We start from the raw sequence: 16,814 nt of genomic DNA on the forward strand, positions 1-16,814 counted from the left end.
TGAGGACATTTTAATACCTGACAAACATGAACAAGTATTTTGCAGATACTACTCATAATGAAGCAGACAGCAATGACATAAAGATGGAATAAAATTCATCTAACAAATGCTCAATTTAGGTAAATACTAAGGAGAACTATATTTTCAGAGAGATCCCAGATCATCCCACTTTATATTTTATTTTTATATATATTTTTTGAGACAGGGTCTCACTCTGTCGCCCAGGCTGGAGTGCAGTGGTACCTTATTATTTTTATATAAATTTTTTGAGACAGGGTCTCGCTCTGTCACCCATGCTGGAGTACAGTGGCACAATCCTGGATCGCTGCAGCCTTGAACTCCCTGAGCTCAGGTGATCCTCCCACCTCAGCTCCCCAAGTAGCTGGGACCACAGGCATGTGCCACCACAGCCAGCTAATTTTTGTCCCACGGTGGGATCACCCCACCTTAAAAATTCTCCTTGATAATGAAGATTATCTTTGAAGGCCAGGCATGGTGGCCAGCCTTCAAGGATAATCTGACATTACTTTCTGCTTTAGATTTCCTGCTTCATGAAGGCAGGAAAAAATACTTTCCCTCTATCTCTTCAGTGTGCACATAGTGACTGCAGTAAATATTTGTCCATTACTTAACACTTCAAAAAGCATTCCTAAATAGCAAATTCTGCATTAGTTTAATTCTATTTTAGGTCAGTCTATTAAGCAATTCTATGATAGTAAGCTTCAGTACCTATAAAGGGATAATTTAAAATTCATATTTATATAATGCACCAAAAAAGTGGCTTATTTTCCTGCTGCATGTGTTTGCCATAAGTTTAATGTTCTTCACAGTATCTTCACATTCTTTATAAAAGAGGAAGTCAACTAACCTAATTTCATTCTAATAGAGATGTAGCAGTAACTTCTGATAAGTACGTACTTATTTGGAAAGTGACTTACTCAAAATTACATAGTAACTGAGTAGTGAAGCTAGGATTAGAAACTAAGCTCTGAAATCTGTTGATGCTGTGAAGATGTAAGCAATGAACACAGTTTGGCATCATAGAGAAATCATTGGTGTAATTATGTAACTTTTCAGTCAAGAATTAAGCATTTACTAAACTATTTATAGTTTTTATAGCTAACAAAATAAGAAGAAATATTCCTGAGTTTACAATACAAGGTTACTTTATATATCAGATTTTAAAAAGATGTTCTCATGTGTATACTTGTCTACTAAGTAAAATTATGATGGTAAATTTTTACTGTTCAAAGATAATCCTTTTTCCTTTTTTTTTTTTTTGAGCCAGAGTCTCACTTTGTCACCCATGCTGGAGTGCAGTGGCATGATCTCGGCTCACTGCCAGGCGTCTCCACCTCCTGGGCTCAAGGGATTCTCCTGCCTCAGCCTCCAAATAGCTGGGATTACAGATGTGCTCTACCACGCCTGGCTAATTGTTTTTGTATTTTTAGTAGAGACTAGGTTTCACCATGTTGGCCGGGCTGGTCTCGATCTCTTGATCTCAGGTGATCCACCCAACTAAGCCTCCCAAAGTGCTGGGATTACAGGCTTGAGCTACCATGCCCAGCCCATTTTCTAACTTTTCATTATGTTGTAACCCTTTCATAATGACATCATTAAACAGATATGGTATCGTCAAGGCAACATGAATTCTGTAATAGTAATGTCTTAAGGGTCCATATTCCATCTCTCTAAATCACTATAACCAATTATTTGAGTAAAGAGCTGTGGGCTGGGGGCAACGGCTCATCCTGTAATAATCCCAGCACTTTAGGAGGCCAAGATGGACAGATGGCTGAGTCCCGGAGTTCAAGGCCAACTTGAGCAACAGGGCAAAAACCCATCTCTACAAAAAATACAAAAATTAGCCAGGCATGGTGGCGTGTCTATAGTCCCAGCTGCTTGGGTGTCTGAAGTGGGAGGATCACCTGAGCCTGGGAGGACAAGGGTCCAGTAAGCCAAGACCGTGTCACTGCACTCCAGCCTAGGTGACAGAGTAAGACCCTGTTTCAGAGAGAAAAAATTTTAAAAGTTGTGAATAATCCAAAATAATGCATTATTTCTAAGTCTGAAAATAAGCACACATTCATACTTTATCTCCTGTTATTAAATCTCAACCTCCTTCCATCCCGCCAAATTGACAGTTAATAGTCTAAGACCCAGCTAGGTAAGAGAGGAAGTTAAAGGCAGAAAATTCACAAGGGTAATTCAACTGACCATTTCAATTATATCACTGTTTTTAGAGTTGACAAACATCAACTACTATGCACTGACTTTCTAAGATCTTAAGACACAACGTAACAGGAGGCTGTATCTAAAATTAACAATTCTGGCCGGGCACGGTGGCTCACTCCTATAATCCCAGCACTTTGGGAGGCCAAGAAAGGCAGATCACGAGGTCAGGAGATCGAGACCATCCTGGCTAACACGGTGAAACTCCATTTCTATTAAAAAAAAAATACATACACACACACAAAAATCGGCCAGGGGTGGTGGTGCGCACCTGTGGTCCCACTACTCGGGAGGCTGAGGCAGGAGAATGGCATGAACCCAGGAGGCGGAGCTTGTAGTGAGCCCAGATCGCGCCACTGCACTCCAGCATGGACGACACAGCGAAACTTTGTCTCAAAAAAAAAAAAAATTCTAGAATGTCAAATTAGAAAAGTATACAGGGTATACGTTAAAATTGCTAACTCAGGAGAAGTCTGAAGCAGTTAAATTCTAAAATCAGAAATTATATCCAGGAGGTCAAGTATTTCATAACATTACTCCACAGGAAAGAAAAAAAGGTTATAAAATTTTAAAAAAAAAGCATTTAACAACAACAAAAAAATACAATTTAAGGATTCACCTGAGAAAAGAATACCTCAATACTGCTACATTTTCAAAAATGTTTAGAATCACATAAAAATTCACTTCAACAAAATAATGCTTCTGTAGTTTGGAAATGAAAGTTTCTACCAAATAATCAGAGTCCCTAAAATGCTAAAACTAAAAATTTGCTACAAGAAACTTTCCACGTAATATTTTAAGATTTTTAGGGCACGGTGGCTCACGCCTGTAATCCTAGCACTTTGGGAGGCCGAGATGGTAGATCACGAGGTCAGCAGATCGAGACCATCCTGGCGAACACAGTGAAACCCTGTCTCTACTAAAAATACAAAAAAGGCGGGCGCCTGTAGTCTCAGCTGCTGCTTGGGAGGCTGAGGCAGGAGAATGTGGTGAATCCAGGAGGCGGCGCTTGCAGTGAGCCGAGATTGTGCCACTGCACTCCAGCCTGGGCGACAGAGCGAGACTCTGTCTCAAAAAAAAAAAAAAAGTTTTTTAGAATTACCAAAACTAAATGTAGATCTGTTTAACTCCTGTCAATTTTAGGTATCACCACAAATACAACATTCTCTTAATAATGATTTCTTAAGGCTGGGCACATTGGCTCACACCTGTAATCCCAGGATTTGGGGAGGCCAAGGCAGGTGACTGCTTGAGCCCAGGAGTTCCAGACCAGCCTGGGCAACATGGTGAAACCTGTCTCTACAAAATACAAAAACCCGTAGTCACAGCTACTCAGGAGGCTGAGATGGAAGGATCACTTGAGCCCAGGGAGGTTGAAACTGCAGCATGCCAAGACTGTGCCACTGCACTCCAGTCTGGGTGACACAGTGAGACCCTGTCTCCAAAAAAGAAAAGGTTTCTTAAAATGTAATTTAACTGTAATCTTACTTAGTGATACATTACTTTTTTCTAGGAAGAAATAGGAAGGAAAAGAAAAAAAGAAAACAAGTAAAGAATGTCTCAAAGGGATCACGTAAGTCTGAAAACCATTATCTTGAATTGTATATGGCAGAACTCTAGCAATCTGAGGGAGCAGAGCGTCTCCAGCATTTACAGGTGTGCCAGGATATTGATCTCCCATCCCAGGAGTTTCATGAGGAGCTGCCTGCCAGGTGCTTCTAGCCTCCCAATTTCATCATCTACTTTAGTGTACTATTCGAAACTTACTTTCTATGTGGACAGAACCTAAAAGATGGTTGAGATGCACTGACAGAATACATTAAAGCAGTTACTAGCTCAACTTTAAATACATACTCTCCAATAAGAAATTCAAAGTCTTACTTGTTTTACTGCATTGATCCTAAAGACTATTTAATTTTTATCAAGTAATGAAATCCCATGTTACATGTATATAATATGGCATTAAAAAAAATACAGTTCCTCTTACAGCTTAAGTAACTCCTTCAGCAGCAGCAACATCCTGGTGTGGGTAAGACAAAGAAATCTACTAAAAGCTTCTTGAGTAAGGACATGGTCATTCCATGTTACAGTTTATTTCTTCCTAATCGAAATCCCCAAATGATCAATTTCCTAGCCTTCCATGTTTTTTCTCCACTGCACTATCACCTTCTAATATAATAACACACTTGGCCAGGTGCAGTGGCTCACACTTGTAATCCCAGCACTTTGGGAGGCCGAAGCGAGTGGATCACCTGAGGTCAGGAGTTCAAGACCAGCCTGGCCAACACAGCGAAACCCAGTCTCTACGAAAAACACAAAAAAATTACCTGGTCGTGGTGGCCAGTACCCGTAAGCCCAGCTACTCAGGAGGCTGAGGAGGAGAATTGCTAGAACCCTGGGAGCGGAGGTTGCAGTGAGCCGTGATCGCACCACTACACTCCAGAATGGGCAACACAGCAAGACTCCATCTCAACACAGAAAACAAAAAACAATTAACTTAAATATGTTGTTATTATCTGTCTCTTCTTACCAGACTATTTATTATTAAATCCATGAAGGCAAAAATCTTGTTCACTTTTGTTCATTGCTATAACCGTGGCACCTAGATAAGTGTCTGACACACAGAGGGCCCCCAAAAGGTAACTGGTTCAGTGAATAAACAAATTTGATAATTTGATTGAAGATTTATATATAATCTAGTTGTCTTAAAAGAGCCAGATGTTGCCATTAAGATAGTCAGGATATAAATTCTGTACAACAAAGATACAGAATAACCACACAGAAAGTAGGGCTGTCTTTCAAAAAGCTTGACTTATATATATTTAAATATTCTTAAAGATACTACCAGAAAATCTGCACTAGATATTTTAAAATACAAACAAAAGGAAAAGACTTTTTATTTTAATAAAAAGAGTTAAGCATCTGTTTTCCATTCCTCTAACCAGAAAACACAGAAGAATAGAGAGTGATAAGATTTAGATGGAACAAGGTGAAGGAAAAACTTAAAAGAGTGGTAAGACAGTCTGAGGTAATACTTAGGGCACAGAAAAATGCACTATTGCACTATCAATCAAGAATTTGTTTCCATTGCATAAGACATCATGTAGGCCGGGCACAGTGGCTCACACCTGTAATCCCAGCACTTTGGGAGGCCGAAGTGGGCAGATCACCTGAGGTCGGGAGTTCAAGTCCAGCCTGACCAACATGGAGAAACCCCCGTCTCTACTAAAAATACAAAATTAGCTGGGGGCATGCCTGTAATCCCAGCCACTCGGGAGGCTGAGGCAGGAGAATCACTTGAACCCGGGAGGCGGAGGCTGCAGTGAGCCGAGATCGCCCCATTGCACTCCAGCCTGGACAACAAGAGCGAAACTCCGTCTCAAAAAAAAAAAAAAAAGACACCATGTAAAGTTCAACATTACCAACCTCTCTCTTACAAACAAATCTGCCTTTTCCAGATACTAAATCTAACCAGATGGCACACTACGTTCTCTTGTCAAATATTATCACAAGTGTTGTGGATTTTAATCTTAATTTTTACCCTCAAATAATGTTTTAATCTTAATACAGATAATAATCTTAAACTTGTCATAAAAAATGTTTTAATCTTAACACAGATAAAAATCTTTAAGTGGTCATGTAGCCTATTGCATCTACTGTTCAACTAGCATTCCACAGTTCCTTTTTTTGGCCTCAAATGACGAAACTTCTCTAACGTCTCTGGGGAGACTAGTGTAAAGTATAATGTTTCCTGAAATTGTTCCTGTTTTTTTCCCTGCACCATTCGTGACATCTCTTCAACTAGAAATGTTACATAAAACTTTTCTGTTCTGCAGGCAAGTCCAGAGGGAGAAGCAAAGGTAAAGAGAATATTGTAAGGAAAACAGGTTGAAATAACATAAAAGCACAGGAGTAAATGTGAAGCAAAGATATATTTGTACAAAAGAGGAAGAAGTTGCAGAAAAGGGAAGAAAAACACTTTTAGCAGAGAAAAGAAAAAAAAAATGGAGGAGGAACAGAGACTTGCTTCTTCCAGAAACAAAAGCAAAAAACACTTCTAAGAAAACGTGGTCTCTTTACCCAAGGGGATATTATTAAAACGCTAAAGAGTATTCAGCTGACACTCCTATTGAGTGTTCTACTTTCTCTTCCAATGTCTTTGATACCGCTAGTCTTCACCTATGAATTAAATGCAGGCTATAGATAACGCAGCCAATCTCTACAAAACTACAGTTGTGGTTGCCATCTTTGCCTGAAAACAAAAAAACAAAAAACCCACAACTCCCTGAATTCTAGAAAAAGGAGTAAATTAAGTTGGAAAGCCAGAAAACCACGCCTTGCTAAGTCGGGTGGATATGGCACAGGTTAACAAACGCCTCCTACCAAACTAAGGTTCCACTAAAGGTCTGCGAATAAGGGCAAAGAGATGTATAGCCTTATCGCGACCGCAAGGGTGGGGCCTTGTAGGGGGAAACAAAATAGAGGGCGAGCTATCCGGAAAGGTTTAAGGGGGCTGAGGACTTGGCTCTCGGGAGATCGCCCATCAAGCGGTGGACTTGGGGCAGCTTCGAGAGGAAGGAGACACTGGACTGCTGAAGGAATGTCCGCGAGAATGCCGAGGCTGATGGAAAGAGAAGATACCCACGGGCACAGAATTGAGTCAAAGGGAAGAAGAGAGAGACGGGGCCAAGCAGTCTGGGGGGCCCGGCGTGGGAGGCCGGAGCAGAGGCCGCTAAGCGCCGTCCGCAGCCAGCTGCTTTCTCCGGAGACGCCTTCTCGGCTCCCCCACACTCAGCCCCTCGCCGCCCCTGCCCCGGCAACAACCGCGGGCGCAGCTGTTTCCGTCGGGCCAGGGACAGCGGGGGTAAAGGCAACCCTAGGACTGGCGGGCAGCAGACTGGCAGCGGCCGTGTGTGTGTGTGTGCAGGGAGCCGATTCTGAGGCTGCCAACACCAGACTTCCCCTTTCTCCCTCAAGCCTCCTTTATCACCCAACTTCCCGGCCGGCTGGTGTCCGCTTCGACCGACGGATACCGCACCCCCCAACGCCTCTCGCCGCCTCTTACCCCTCCCCCGACACCCCGAGCTGAAGGAAAACAAGCCACCCAGGCCGATCCCGAACCCGCCCGGGTGTCCCCGAATCGCGGACGCCACCCCCGCCCGAACGCTGGCACTCTCTCGGCGGCTCCCTGGCCCGCCCAGATGCAGCAAACTCCTCTCACCTGCATTGACGCCATGATGGAACCATCCCCGCAAGACCGGCGAGGCCAGAGACGCAGGGGGAGGAGCTGCCGTGCTCGCGTCACGCCACGGGGGCTCAACATCCCGGGCGCGGAGGCGGGGCCTACGATGGGAAGGGGATGGCGCGAGGGGATTGGCTGGCGCGCAGGGCGGACGGGAGGAGGGGCTAGGGGGCGGGGCGAGGACGCGGTAAATGGCGCTCCGAGTACCTTCGGTCTCAGTTCGGCTAGCCGCTCCCGCGTCGGGTTTCCTTTTACTCTCGTTACTGAGGAGTTTTGACCCGGCTACGGTTGTTTTCTTCTTGTGTACCGCGTAATCCTGATGCCGTCCGGATCAGCTCAGTTTTTTGTCTGTTTCATTTTGTTTTTCCAACCACAGCTGTGCGATTCACAGATTTTTCTCTTGGGATGTGTTTTCCATACCGTCAAGCCCACTCTGAGAGCCTTGGGGCCCCATAAAACTTCCCGCGCAGCTGCTTTCTGGTCTTTGTAGACCTGGAAAGCTTCTTGTATTCTTAATCTGGGGAAGAGAGACATAGGTTTCCTTGTACAACGGGATGAGGATTTAAGAGCAAAACGACACTGATATTTTAAAGGCCAGGGTATTTAGATTTGTGGAGCTGAAACTTGCCTGAAAGGGGAGAGAAAATTTGGAAGTTTGTTGTGTGCAGTTTCTGCCCCTTACCCCAGCCCTTCAGTTTTAAACTTCGCATGTATCAACAATAGTTACGGTTGTTGCGGCAGTCTAAATTTGATTATCAGAATTGACCCTAGACATGAATTTTTTTAAATATACCAATGTCGTGTTATATACACTTAGACCATTATGTCCAGACTTCTCTTAAGCCTATTTCGTGGTGGGCAGTTTTGTGGTCATTTAGGGATGAACTTGGGTAGGGAAAGCTGAGCATACATAATTTATTTTAGGAATGCACCAGTTCTGCCAACATTTATCAGAAGTCACGTTTTTAAAAAGCTATTCTGGAACTGAAGATGTCATTGGTTTATAAGAGGAAAATGGAAGCCAAAAGCTTGCACCTCATGCTCTATCTTTAAAAATTAAGGTGGCAGACACAATGAGTAGAAGGCTTTTATGTTACCAGAATGAAAGCTTAAAATCTGTCATTTTATTGACTCGGCTTTCTTTTTAGCAATTTCTTTAAGATATAAAAGCAATGTAGAATATCACTCTTTCACACTCTTAAAATAGATTACGTTCTCTGGAAGTTCTCTAATCTGAAATGTGTTCAAAAAGGAAAAAGATCTTTAAAATACGCCACTTAGTCTCTGGCATAATATTAAACACTACTCATCACTAGAGAAGAAGATATGGTGGTATGCCCTCCCCTCTCTCAGATGTCCACCCTAATGCCAGAAATGAGCAGAGTTTCCCTTTGTTGTGCAAAATGACTGTGTCCTTGAGGGATGTTTGGATGCTCTTGGTAAACCGGAATCAACCAGAAGCATATCCGGTGTTAGTCCTGTTGTGTCATCAACATTACAACAGTGAGGAAACCCACGTATCCCAGTGAAAGGAAAACTTAAAGAAGTTTCCAGTATATTTTCTTTGAGATGTCTTTATTTCTATGACCTCAGAAGATCAGGTTTTACTGTCCAGGGTTCACTTTGCCTAAAAGCTGATTGTTCCTATGGAAAAAGTAGGGTCGGATGACCCTACAAACAAAGCATTATGACATCGTCAGAGCCAACAACCTGCCATGACAGATACTAATGAGGAAAAAAGAGGTTACAAGAATTCTGACACTCATCACAGTGGAACCAGTATCTGGTCCCTTGGGTTTCATATATGTTAGAAGTATCTTCACAAGAGGGAAAGGTCAATGCCAGTAATATCCTTTCTAGGTAATACTAAATAGCACATAATAACCTGTCTTCTTTTTTTTTTTTTTTTTTTTTTTGAGACGGAGTCTCACTCTGTCACCCAGGCTGGAGTGCAATGGCACGATCTTGGCTCACTGCAACCTCCGCCTCCCAGGTTCAAGTGATTCTCCTCTCTCAGCCTCCCAAGTAGGTGGGATTACAGGTATACACCACCACGCCCAGCTGATTTTTTGTAATTTTTTGTATCTTTAGTAGAGATGAGGTTTCACCATGTTGGCCAGGCTGGTCTTGAACTCCTGACCTCGTAATCCACCCGCCTTAGCCTCTCAAAGTGCTGGGATTACAGGTGTGAACCACTGCGCCCAGCCATTCTTTTGTTAATATTTAATAAAAAAGATCACGACATAGGAGCCAAAATAGTGACTTACAGATGGTGTGAGGAGTATATAATTATCTCCAGTGAGCATATAATGTTCATATCTAAAACACTATTATGCAATGTTTGAAGACTAGGCTCATATCTCTACAGAGCAAGCGTTACTATCATTACTATCAGATAGGCAAAAGTTAAAATGTCTGACAGCATAATGCCAGTGCACTCCAGTGTAGGTGACAGAGCAAGACCCTGTTGTCTCAAAAAAAAAAAAAATCTGACAATACCAAAAGTGAGAGAGGAAGTGGAGCTCTCATAAACTCTATAGGAGTGACACTGGTGCAATCACTTTGGAAAACAGTTCACAGTTCAGCAATAATAAAGTTTCCCATATCCTTAGTGGATCTTCTCAATAACATCATATGTAATTTTATATATATATATATATAAATACAAATATATATATATATATTTGTATTTTTAGTAGAGACGGGGTTTTGTCTGGTCTCGAACTCCTGGCCTCAAGTGATCCACCTGCCTTGGCCTTCCAAAGTGCTGGGATTACAGGCCATGCTTGGCCACGTAAGAGATATATTGAGCAAATGCATATGTTAACATTGTTTGGATCTAGATTCAAACAAACTGTAAAAAAGATATTTTTGAGACACCTGGAGAAAATTAGAGTAGATATTAGAAGATATTAAGGAATTGTTATTTTTGTTAGATTTGATAATGATGTTCACTTTTTCATTTCCACAGCAATTAGAAATGACCTCAGTTTACAAGGAGGAGATTCTCCCTCATCTCACAAACTACCTGCATCTCCACTTCCCTGGAAGAAAAAAACAAAACAAAACAAAACTGGACATCCCTGAGCTGTGCATGTGCCTGAGATCTTCCCTTCCAAGGTAAAGAGAGAGCCTGAGACAGGTCTACATTACCATCTGGACTTTCTGCTAGTAAAGAAAAGGGAATATGGGAAACTAAATAGTAACATTAAAGGACCTACAAAGGGACTACTGGGTAAATGTTACAAAGAATAATGTAATGTGATTGGTGAATGCTTTTGTTCTAGTGATTTATTAAACTGGAAAGTCAGAAGCAGTCCTGTGAACATTTGTTTGTTGAAGCATGAAAAGGCAGAGCTGACAAGTCCTTGCTGGAGTCTATGCCTCCACCTAGTAGTTTGTTCTTAGTCTCCTAGGGGCTGATCTCAGCAGAGAAATGGAGACAGTTCAGTCACCAACAGTTTGTTACTGGATTTTGGAAAAGACACCAAACTAAGAATCCAAGGCTTGTATTCTTATCTTAGCTCTGTCATTAACAAGCTTGGGTAAGGCTTCTAATCTTTCTGGGTTTCTTTCCTCATCAATAAAATGAGCAAGTCAGACTGCATAATCTTTATGGTTTCTTCCACATTTCAAATTCTGTGCGTCTATTAGAGAGAATCAAAATTGTACATGATTTGTCTAAAATACCATGTTAAAAAGTCTAACATAAAATGCAATGGGAATTACATAGCATTTTGAGTTTAAAAATCACTTTTGTAAATATATTAAGGAACGAACTTGGCTTCATTGCAATTTATGTAGAAATACTGGGAAGTGTAGGGGGTTTGGTTAACAATTTTAAAATGCTAATGCAATCCAGTCAAAATATAGATGGGATTTCATAAAGTAGCAAAAATTCTATATTCATAATTCAGAGTGATAACAAATGCATATCTATAAAGCAAAAGAGTATTTTTAAAAATAATTTTAAATCCCAACCAGTCATTTCATTTAAGTCTTCTAATAAAGGACGAAGAAAATGAACAAAATAACAATGGTTTGTACATGTGACTTATTTTGAGTGTAACTTATTCTACATGTCAAAAACAGTTGATTTATATACCTATATAGTTTGCAAAGAAAATTGTCTACCAGGAAAAGTTTTACTTTATTCCCCCATTTTTACCCTTCTCTAGCAAGAGTTCTTTTATCCATGTCGGCAGCCCTTGATATTCCCTGCTTATTTCTCACCTAGACCTCTTACCAAACATGTTCATAGCAAGCCATTACTTGAAAAGACTGTGGTTTCTTTTTATTTTTTATTTTTGACATGGATCTCATTAAAAATCAAATGAAAGCCATGGACCCACTCCACAAACAAATACATATACCCATGAAAATTTGTATTTCAGGAAGTTACTGGACCCTTAGAAGTTCATCCATCAGGGTCAGGCATGGTGGCTCATGCCTATAATCCCAGCATTTTGGGATGGTGAGGCAGGAGGATCACTTGTGCCCAGGAATTTGAGACTAGCCTGGGCAATATAGTGAGACCCCATCTCTACAAAAAAATTAGCTGGGCATGGTGGCGCATGCCTACTACCTGGGAGGCTGAGCTGAGAGGATCACTTGAGCCAAGGTCGTCAAGGCGGCAGTGAACTGTGATCATGCTACTATGCTCCAGCCTAGGTGAGAGTGAGGCCCTGTCCCCCAATCCCCCAAAAAAAGTTTATCCATCAGATCAGCAGCAGAGGTATATAAACCTCAAGATAAGGCAGGACTTGGTGGCTCACACCTGTAATCCCAGCACTTTGGGAGGCTGAGGGGGGCAGATCACCTGAGGTCAGGAGTTCAAGACCAGCCTGGCCAACATGGTGAAACCCTGTCTCTGCTAAAAATACAAAAATTAGCCAGACGTGGTGGCACATCCCTGTAATCCCAGTTACTTGGGTGGCTAAGGCAGGAGGATAGTTTGAACCCGGGAGGCAGAGGTTGCAGTGAGCCAAGATCATGCCACTGCACTCCAGTCTGAGTGACAGAGGGAGACTCTTTCTCAAAAAAAAAAAAAAAAATCACTTTTCCCTTGTACAGAAGCTGGATTTTAGGCCAGGCATGGTGGCTCACATCTGTAATCCCAGCACTTTGGGAGGCCGAGGCAGGCAGATCACTTGAAGTCAGGAGTTCGAGACCAGCCTGGGCAACACACTGAAACCCCACCTCTACTAAAATTACAAAAAATTAGCCAAGCATGGTGAGAGCACTTGTAATGCTAGCTACTCGAGAGGCTGAGACAGGAGAATGGCTTGAACCCAGGAGGCAGAGGTTGCAGTGAGCAAAGATGGTGCCACTGCACTCCAGCCTGGGTGACAGAGTGAGACTCCATCTCAAAACAAAAAACAAACAAAAAAAGCCGGATTATAGGGGGAAAAAAAAACAACTTTTCATGAAGAGATGAAGATAGATACCAGCTCAGTATCTTGCCCTTCTAAAATTTTCTTTTCTTTTTTTTCTTTCTTTCTTTCTTTTTTTTTTTTTTTTTTTTTTGAGACATAATTTTGTAACACTTGTTCTCTTCTTGTTCAGTTGTTTGTTTTCTGGTCTTCCTGAAAATCAAGATGCTGTGTGAAAAACCCTGGATTGGGAACCAGAAGAGCTGAGTGCTCATCTTGATCCTTCCCAGGAGTGATACTAAACTTGTTTAACAACAGGTGTGGTGCAGGTACCAACCATTCAGAACAAGGCTTCTTATTACCTCTGTGGGGTCCTGAAAAGTCTCTGCTGAGTGGGCTGGGTATCTTTAGTTAGATCATGGGGAATTCCAGGTTTCAGGGGTAGTTGAGAGGCTATGGATAGGAGGTTCTTTGGGAGTCTGAGATCAACAGCAATTTACTCACCACTGTAGAACTATTTTACTGTTTTCTTTTTGATGTGATGGAAATATCACACCAAATGAATTGGTCATTTAACTTCTTTAAACTTTAGCTTCCATATTTGTAAAGTGAGAACAAAATTTCCAACACATGGTTTATGGTGGGGTCTAAAAAAGATCATGGATGTGAAGGATCTTTGTGAATTGCATAGCACCACATTGACAAGAAGCGATATCTAATTTTCCTTCCCATTACTCAGTGCTCTCTGTCCAGTAAGCAGGTGCAATGTTGACTGGAGATAAGGAATAGAGTATATGACAGTGACTGAGAAATACCTCTGCCAATATTCTCAAATTTCATATCACTTATGAACATAGAAGAGTCTGGGCAGGCCAGGCATGGTGGCTCACGCCTGTAATCCCAGCACTTTGAGAGGCCAAGGTGGGTGATCACCTGAGGTCAGGAGTTCAAGACCAGCCTGACTAACATGGACAAACCACGTCTCTACTAAAAATACAAAATTAGCCGGGTGTGGTGGTGTGTGCCTGTAATCCCAGCTACTCCGGAGGCTGAGGCAGAAAAATCGCTTGAACCCAGGAGGCAGAGGTTGCAGTGAGCTGAAATGGTGCCACTGCACTCCAGCCTGGGCAATAAGAGGGAAACTCCATTTCAAAAAAAAAAAAAAAAAAAGACCCCATAAAGACCCTCATAATGCCCACTGTGTGAGGCATAGAGGAAAGACAGCTGTCCATGAACCAGTAAGTGAGCCCTCATTAGACACTGAACCTTCCAGTGCCTTGATCTTAGATTTCCCAACCTCCAGAACTGTGAGAAATAAGTTTCTGTTGTTTATAGGCTGCCTAGTTGATGGTATTTTGTTATAAAAGCTCAAATGGACTGAGACACTTTGAACAGAGAGCTTGCTATAGACAAAATTTCAAGGTTAGAGCCAGAGCAGTTAGGCAAGAGAAATAAATAAAAGGCATCCAAACTGGAAAAGAGGAAGTCAAATTGTCCCTGTTTGCAGATGACATGATCTTATATATCAATAAAACCTAAAGACTCTACCAAAAAACTCTTAGAACTGGTACATTAAAGTTATAGGACACAAAATAAATATACAAAAATCAGTAGTGTTTCTATACATGAACAATCAACTAGCTGAAAAGGAAGTCAAGAAAGCAATCCCGGCCGGGCGTGGTGGCTCAAGCCTGTAATCCCAGCACTTTGGGAGGCCGAGACGGGTGGATCACGAGGTTAGGAGATCGAGACCATCCTGGCTAACACAGTGAAACCCCGTCTCTACTAAAAAATACAAAAAACTAGCCGGGCGAGGTGGCGGGAGCCTGTAGTCCCAGCTACTCGGGAGGCTGAGGCAGGAGAATGGCGTAAACCCGGGAGGCGGAGCTTGCAGTGAGCTGAGATCCGGCCACTGCACTCCAGCCCGGGCGACAGAGCGAGACTCCGTCTCAAAAAAAAAAAAAAAAAAAAAAAGAAAGCAATCCCATTTATAGTAGCTACAAAAAATAAAATAAAATACCTGGGAATAAATTTAACCAATGAGTGAGAGGCCTCTACAGGGAAAACTACAAAACACAAACAGAAGAAACTGAAGAGTATACAAACAAATTGAGAGACATCCCATGCTCATGGATCAGAAGAATTAATATTATTGAAATGACCATACTACTCAAAGCAATCTTCAGTGTCAGTGCAATCCCTATCAAAATCCCAACAGGCATTCTTCACAGAAATACGGGGAAAAGCTCTAAAATTTGTATGGAACCACAAAAGACCCCAAATACCAAGGGAATCTTGAGCAAAAAGAACAAAGCTAGAAGTATCCATACTACCAGACCTCAAAATATACTACAAAGTTGTAGTAATGAAAACAGCATGGTACTGGCATAAAAACAGACACACAGACCAATAGAACAGAATAGAGAACCCAGAAATTAATCCACATACCTACAACCAACTTATTATTGACAAAGGTGCCAAGAATACTCACCAAGGAAAGGCCAGTCTCTTCAGTAAATGGTGCTGGGGAAACTGGATATCCACATGCAAAAAAGTGAAACTAGGCTGGGCACAGTGGCTCACACCTGTAATCCGAGGACTTTGAAAGGGTGAGGCAGGAGGATCAGTTGAGCCCAAGAGTTTGAGACCAGGCTGGGCAACGCAGAGAGACCCTGTCACCACAAAAATAAAAAATCACCCAGGCATGGTGGCACATGTCTGTGGTCTCAGCTTCTTGAGAAGCTGAGGTAGGAGGATGGCTTGGGCCCAGGAAGTTGAGGCTGCAGTGAGCCATGACTGTGCTGCTGCACTCCAGCCTGGGCAACAGAGTGAGAGCCTGTCTCAAAAAGAAAAAGAAAAAAAATACATGAATGAAATTATGAAATTAGATCCCCACCTTTTACCCTATAAAATTAACTCAAAATGGATCAAAGACCAAAATGTAAGATTCAATATCATAAAACTACTAGAAGAAGACATAGTGGAACTGCTTCAGAACATTGGTCTGGGAAAAGGTCTGGGAATTCCCAGAAATTGGTCTGGGAATAAGACCTCAAAAGCACAGGTAACAAAAGCAAAAATAAACAAATGTGATAATATAAACTACAAAGCTTCTGCACAGCAAAGAAAGCAATCAACAGAGTTAAAAGACAACCTACAAAATGGAAGAAAATATTTGCAAACTAATCATTGACAGAGGATTAATATCTAGAATATATAAGAAACAAATTTTTTAACTTAATTTTATTTTATTTTTTGAGACAGGGTCTCACTCTGTCATCCAAGCTGGAGTGTGGTGGCACGATCACGGCTCACCAACCTCCCAGGGTCAAGCAATCCTCCCACCTCAGCCTCTTGAGTAGCTGAGACTACAGGTGCACACTGCTGCACCTGGCTAATTTTTTTTTTTTTTTTTTTTTTTTTTTTTGGTAGAGACGAGTCTTACTATGTTGCCCAGGCTGATCTTCAACTCCTTGACACAAGCAATTCTCCTGTCTCAGCCTCCCAAAGTGCTGGGATTATAGGTGTGAGTTACCATGCCCAGCAGAAATGGAAACATCTCAACAGCAAAAAACCCCCAAACAATCTGATTTTTTAAATGAGCAAATGATCTAAACAAACATTTCACAAAAGAAGAAATGGCCAACACATATATTAAAAAATGCTCAGCATCATTAATCATCAGGGAAATGCAAATCAAAACCACAATGAAGTAACAACTCACCACAGTTACAATGGCTATCAAAGACAAAAAGTAACAAACACTAGTAAAAATGCAGAGAAAGGGGAACTTTTATACACTGTTGGTGGGAATACAAACTAATATAACCACTATGGAGAACAGGATGGAAGTCCCTCAAAAAAACAAAAATAGAACTAACATATGATCCAGCAATCCCTCTACTGGGAATTTATCCAAAAGAAAGGAAGTCATTTCAGCAAAGAGACATCTGCACCCCCATGTTTAT

At 41.7% G+C, this 16,814-nt stretch overlaps 1 protein-coding gene and 1 long non-coding RNA gene across 4 annotated transcripts in view; one reads left to right on the forward strand and one right to left on the reverse strand.

Annotated features, from left to right (window-relative positions):
• The window catches only part of UBE2W (ubiquitin conjugating enzyme E2 W), an 83,697-nt gene extending 76,141 nt beyond the window's left edge, over positions 1-7,556 (reverse strand). The window contains exon 1 of one of the 3 annotated variants that reach the window (XM_010365988.2): positions 7,454-7,549. In XM_010365988.2, coding sequence (XP_010364290.2) covers positions 7,454-7,468 — 15 coding nt within the window. In that variant the 5' untranslated portion in view covers positions 7,469-7,549. Of the gene's footprint in view, positions 1-7,453 lie in introns of all 3 variants that reach the window. The other 2 variants (XM_010365989.2, XM_030937280.1) reach the window with 2 other exon arrangements.
• A 71-nt stretch (positions 7,557-7,627) lies between these two features.
• LOC115899682 lies at positions 7,628-11,509 on the forward strand. Its single transcript, XR_004059305.1, has 3 exons — positions 7,628-9,334; positions 10,446-10,594; positions 10,762-11,509. It is a non-coding gene; the product is annotated as an uncharacterized LOC115899682 (long non-coding RNA).
• Positions 11,510-16,814: the final 5,305 nt, after the last annotated feature.

The sequence above is a fragment of the Rhinopithecus roxellana genome, chromosome 9 (genome assembly GCF_007565055.1).
Source record: "Rhinopithecus roxellana isolate Shanxi Qingling chromosome 9, ASM756505v1, whole genome shotgun sequence".
In the NCBI taxonomy this organism is placed as follows: Eukaryota; Metazoa; Chordata; class Mammalia; order Primates; family Cercopithecidae; genus Rhinopithecus; species Rhinopithecus roxellana.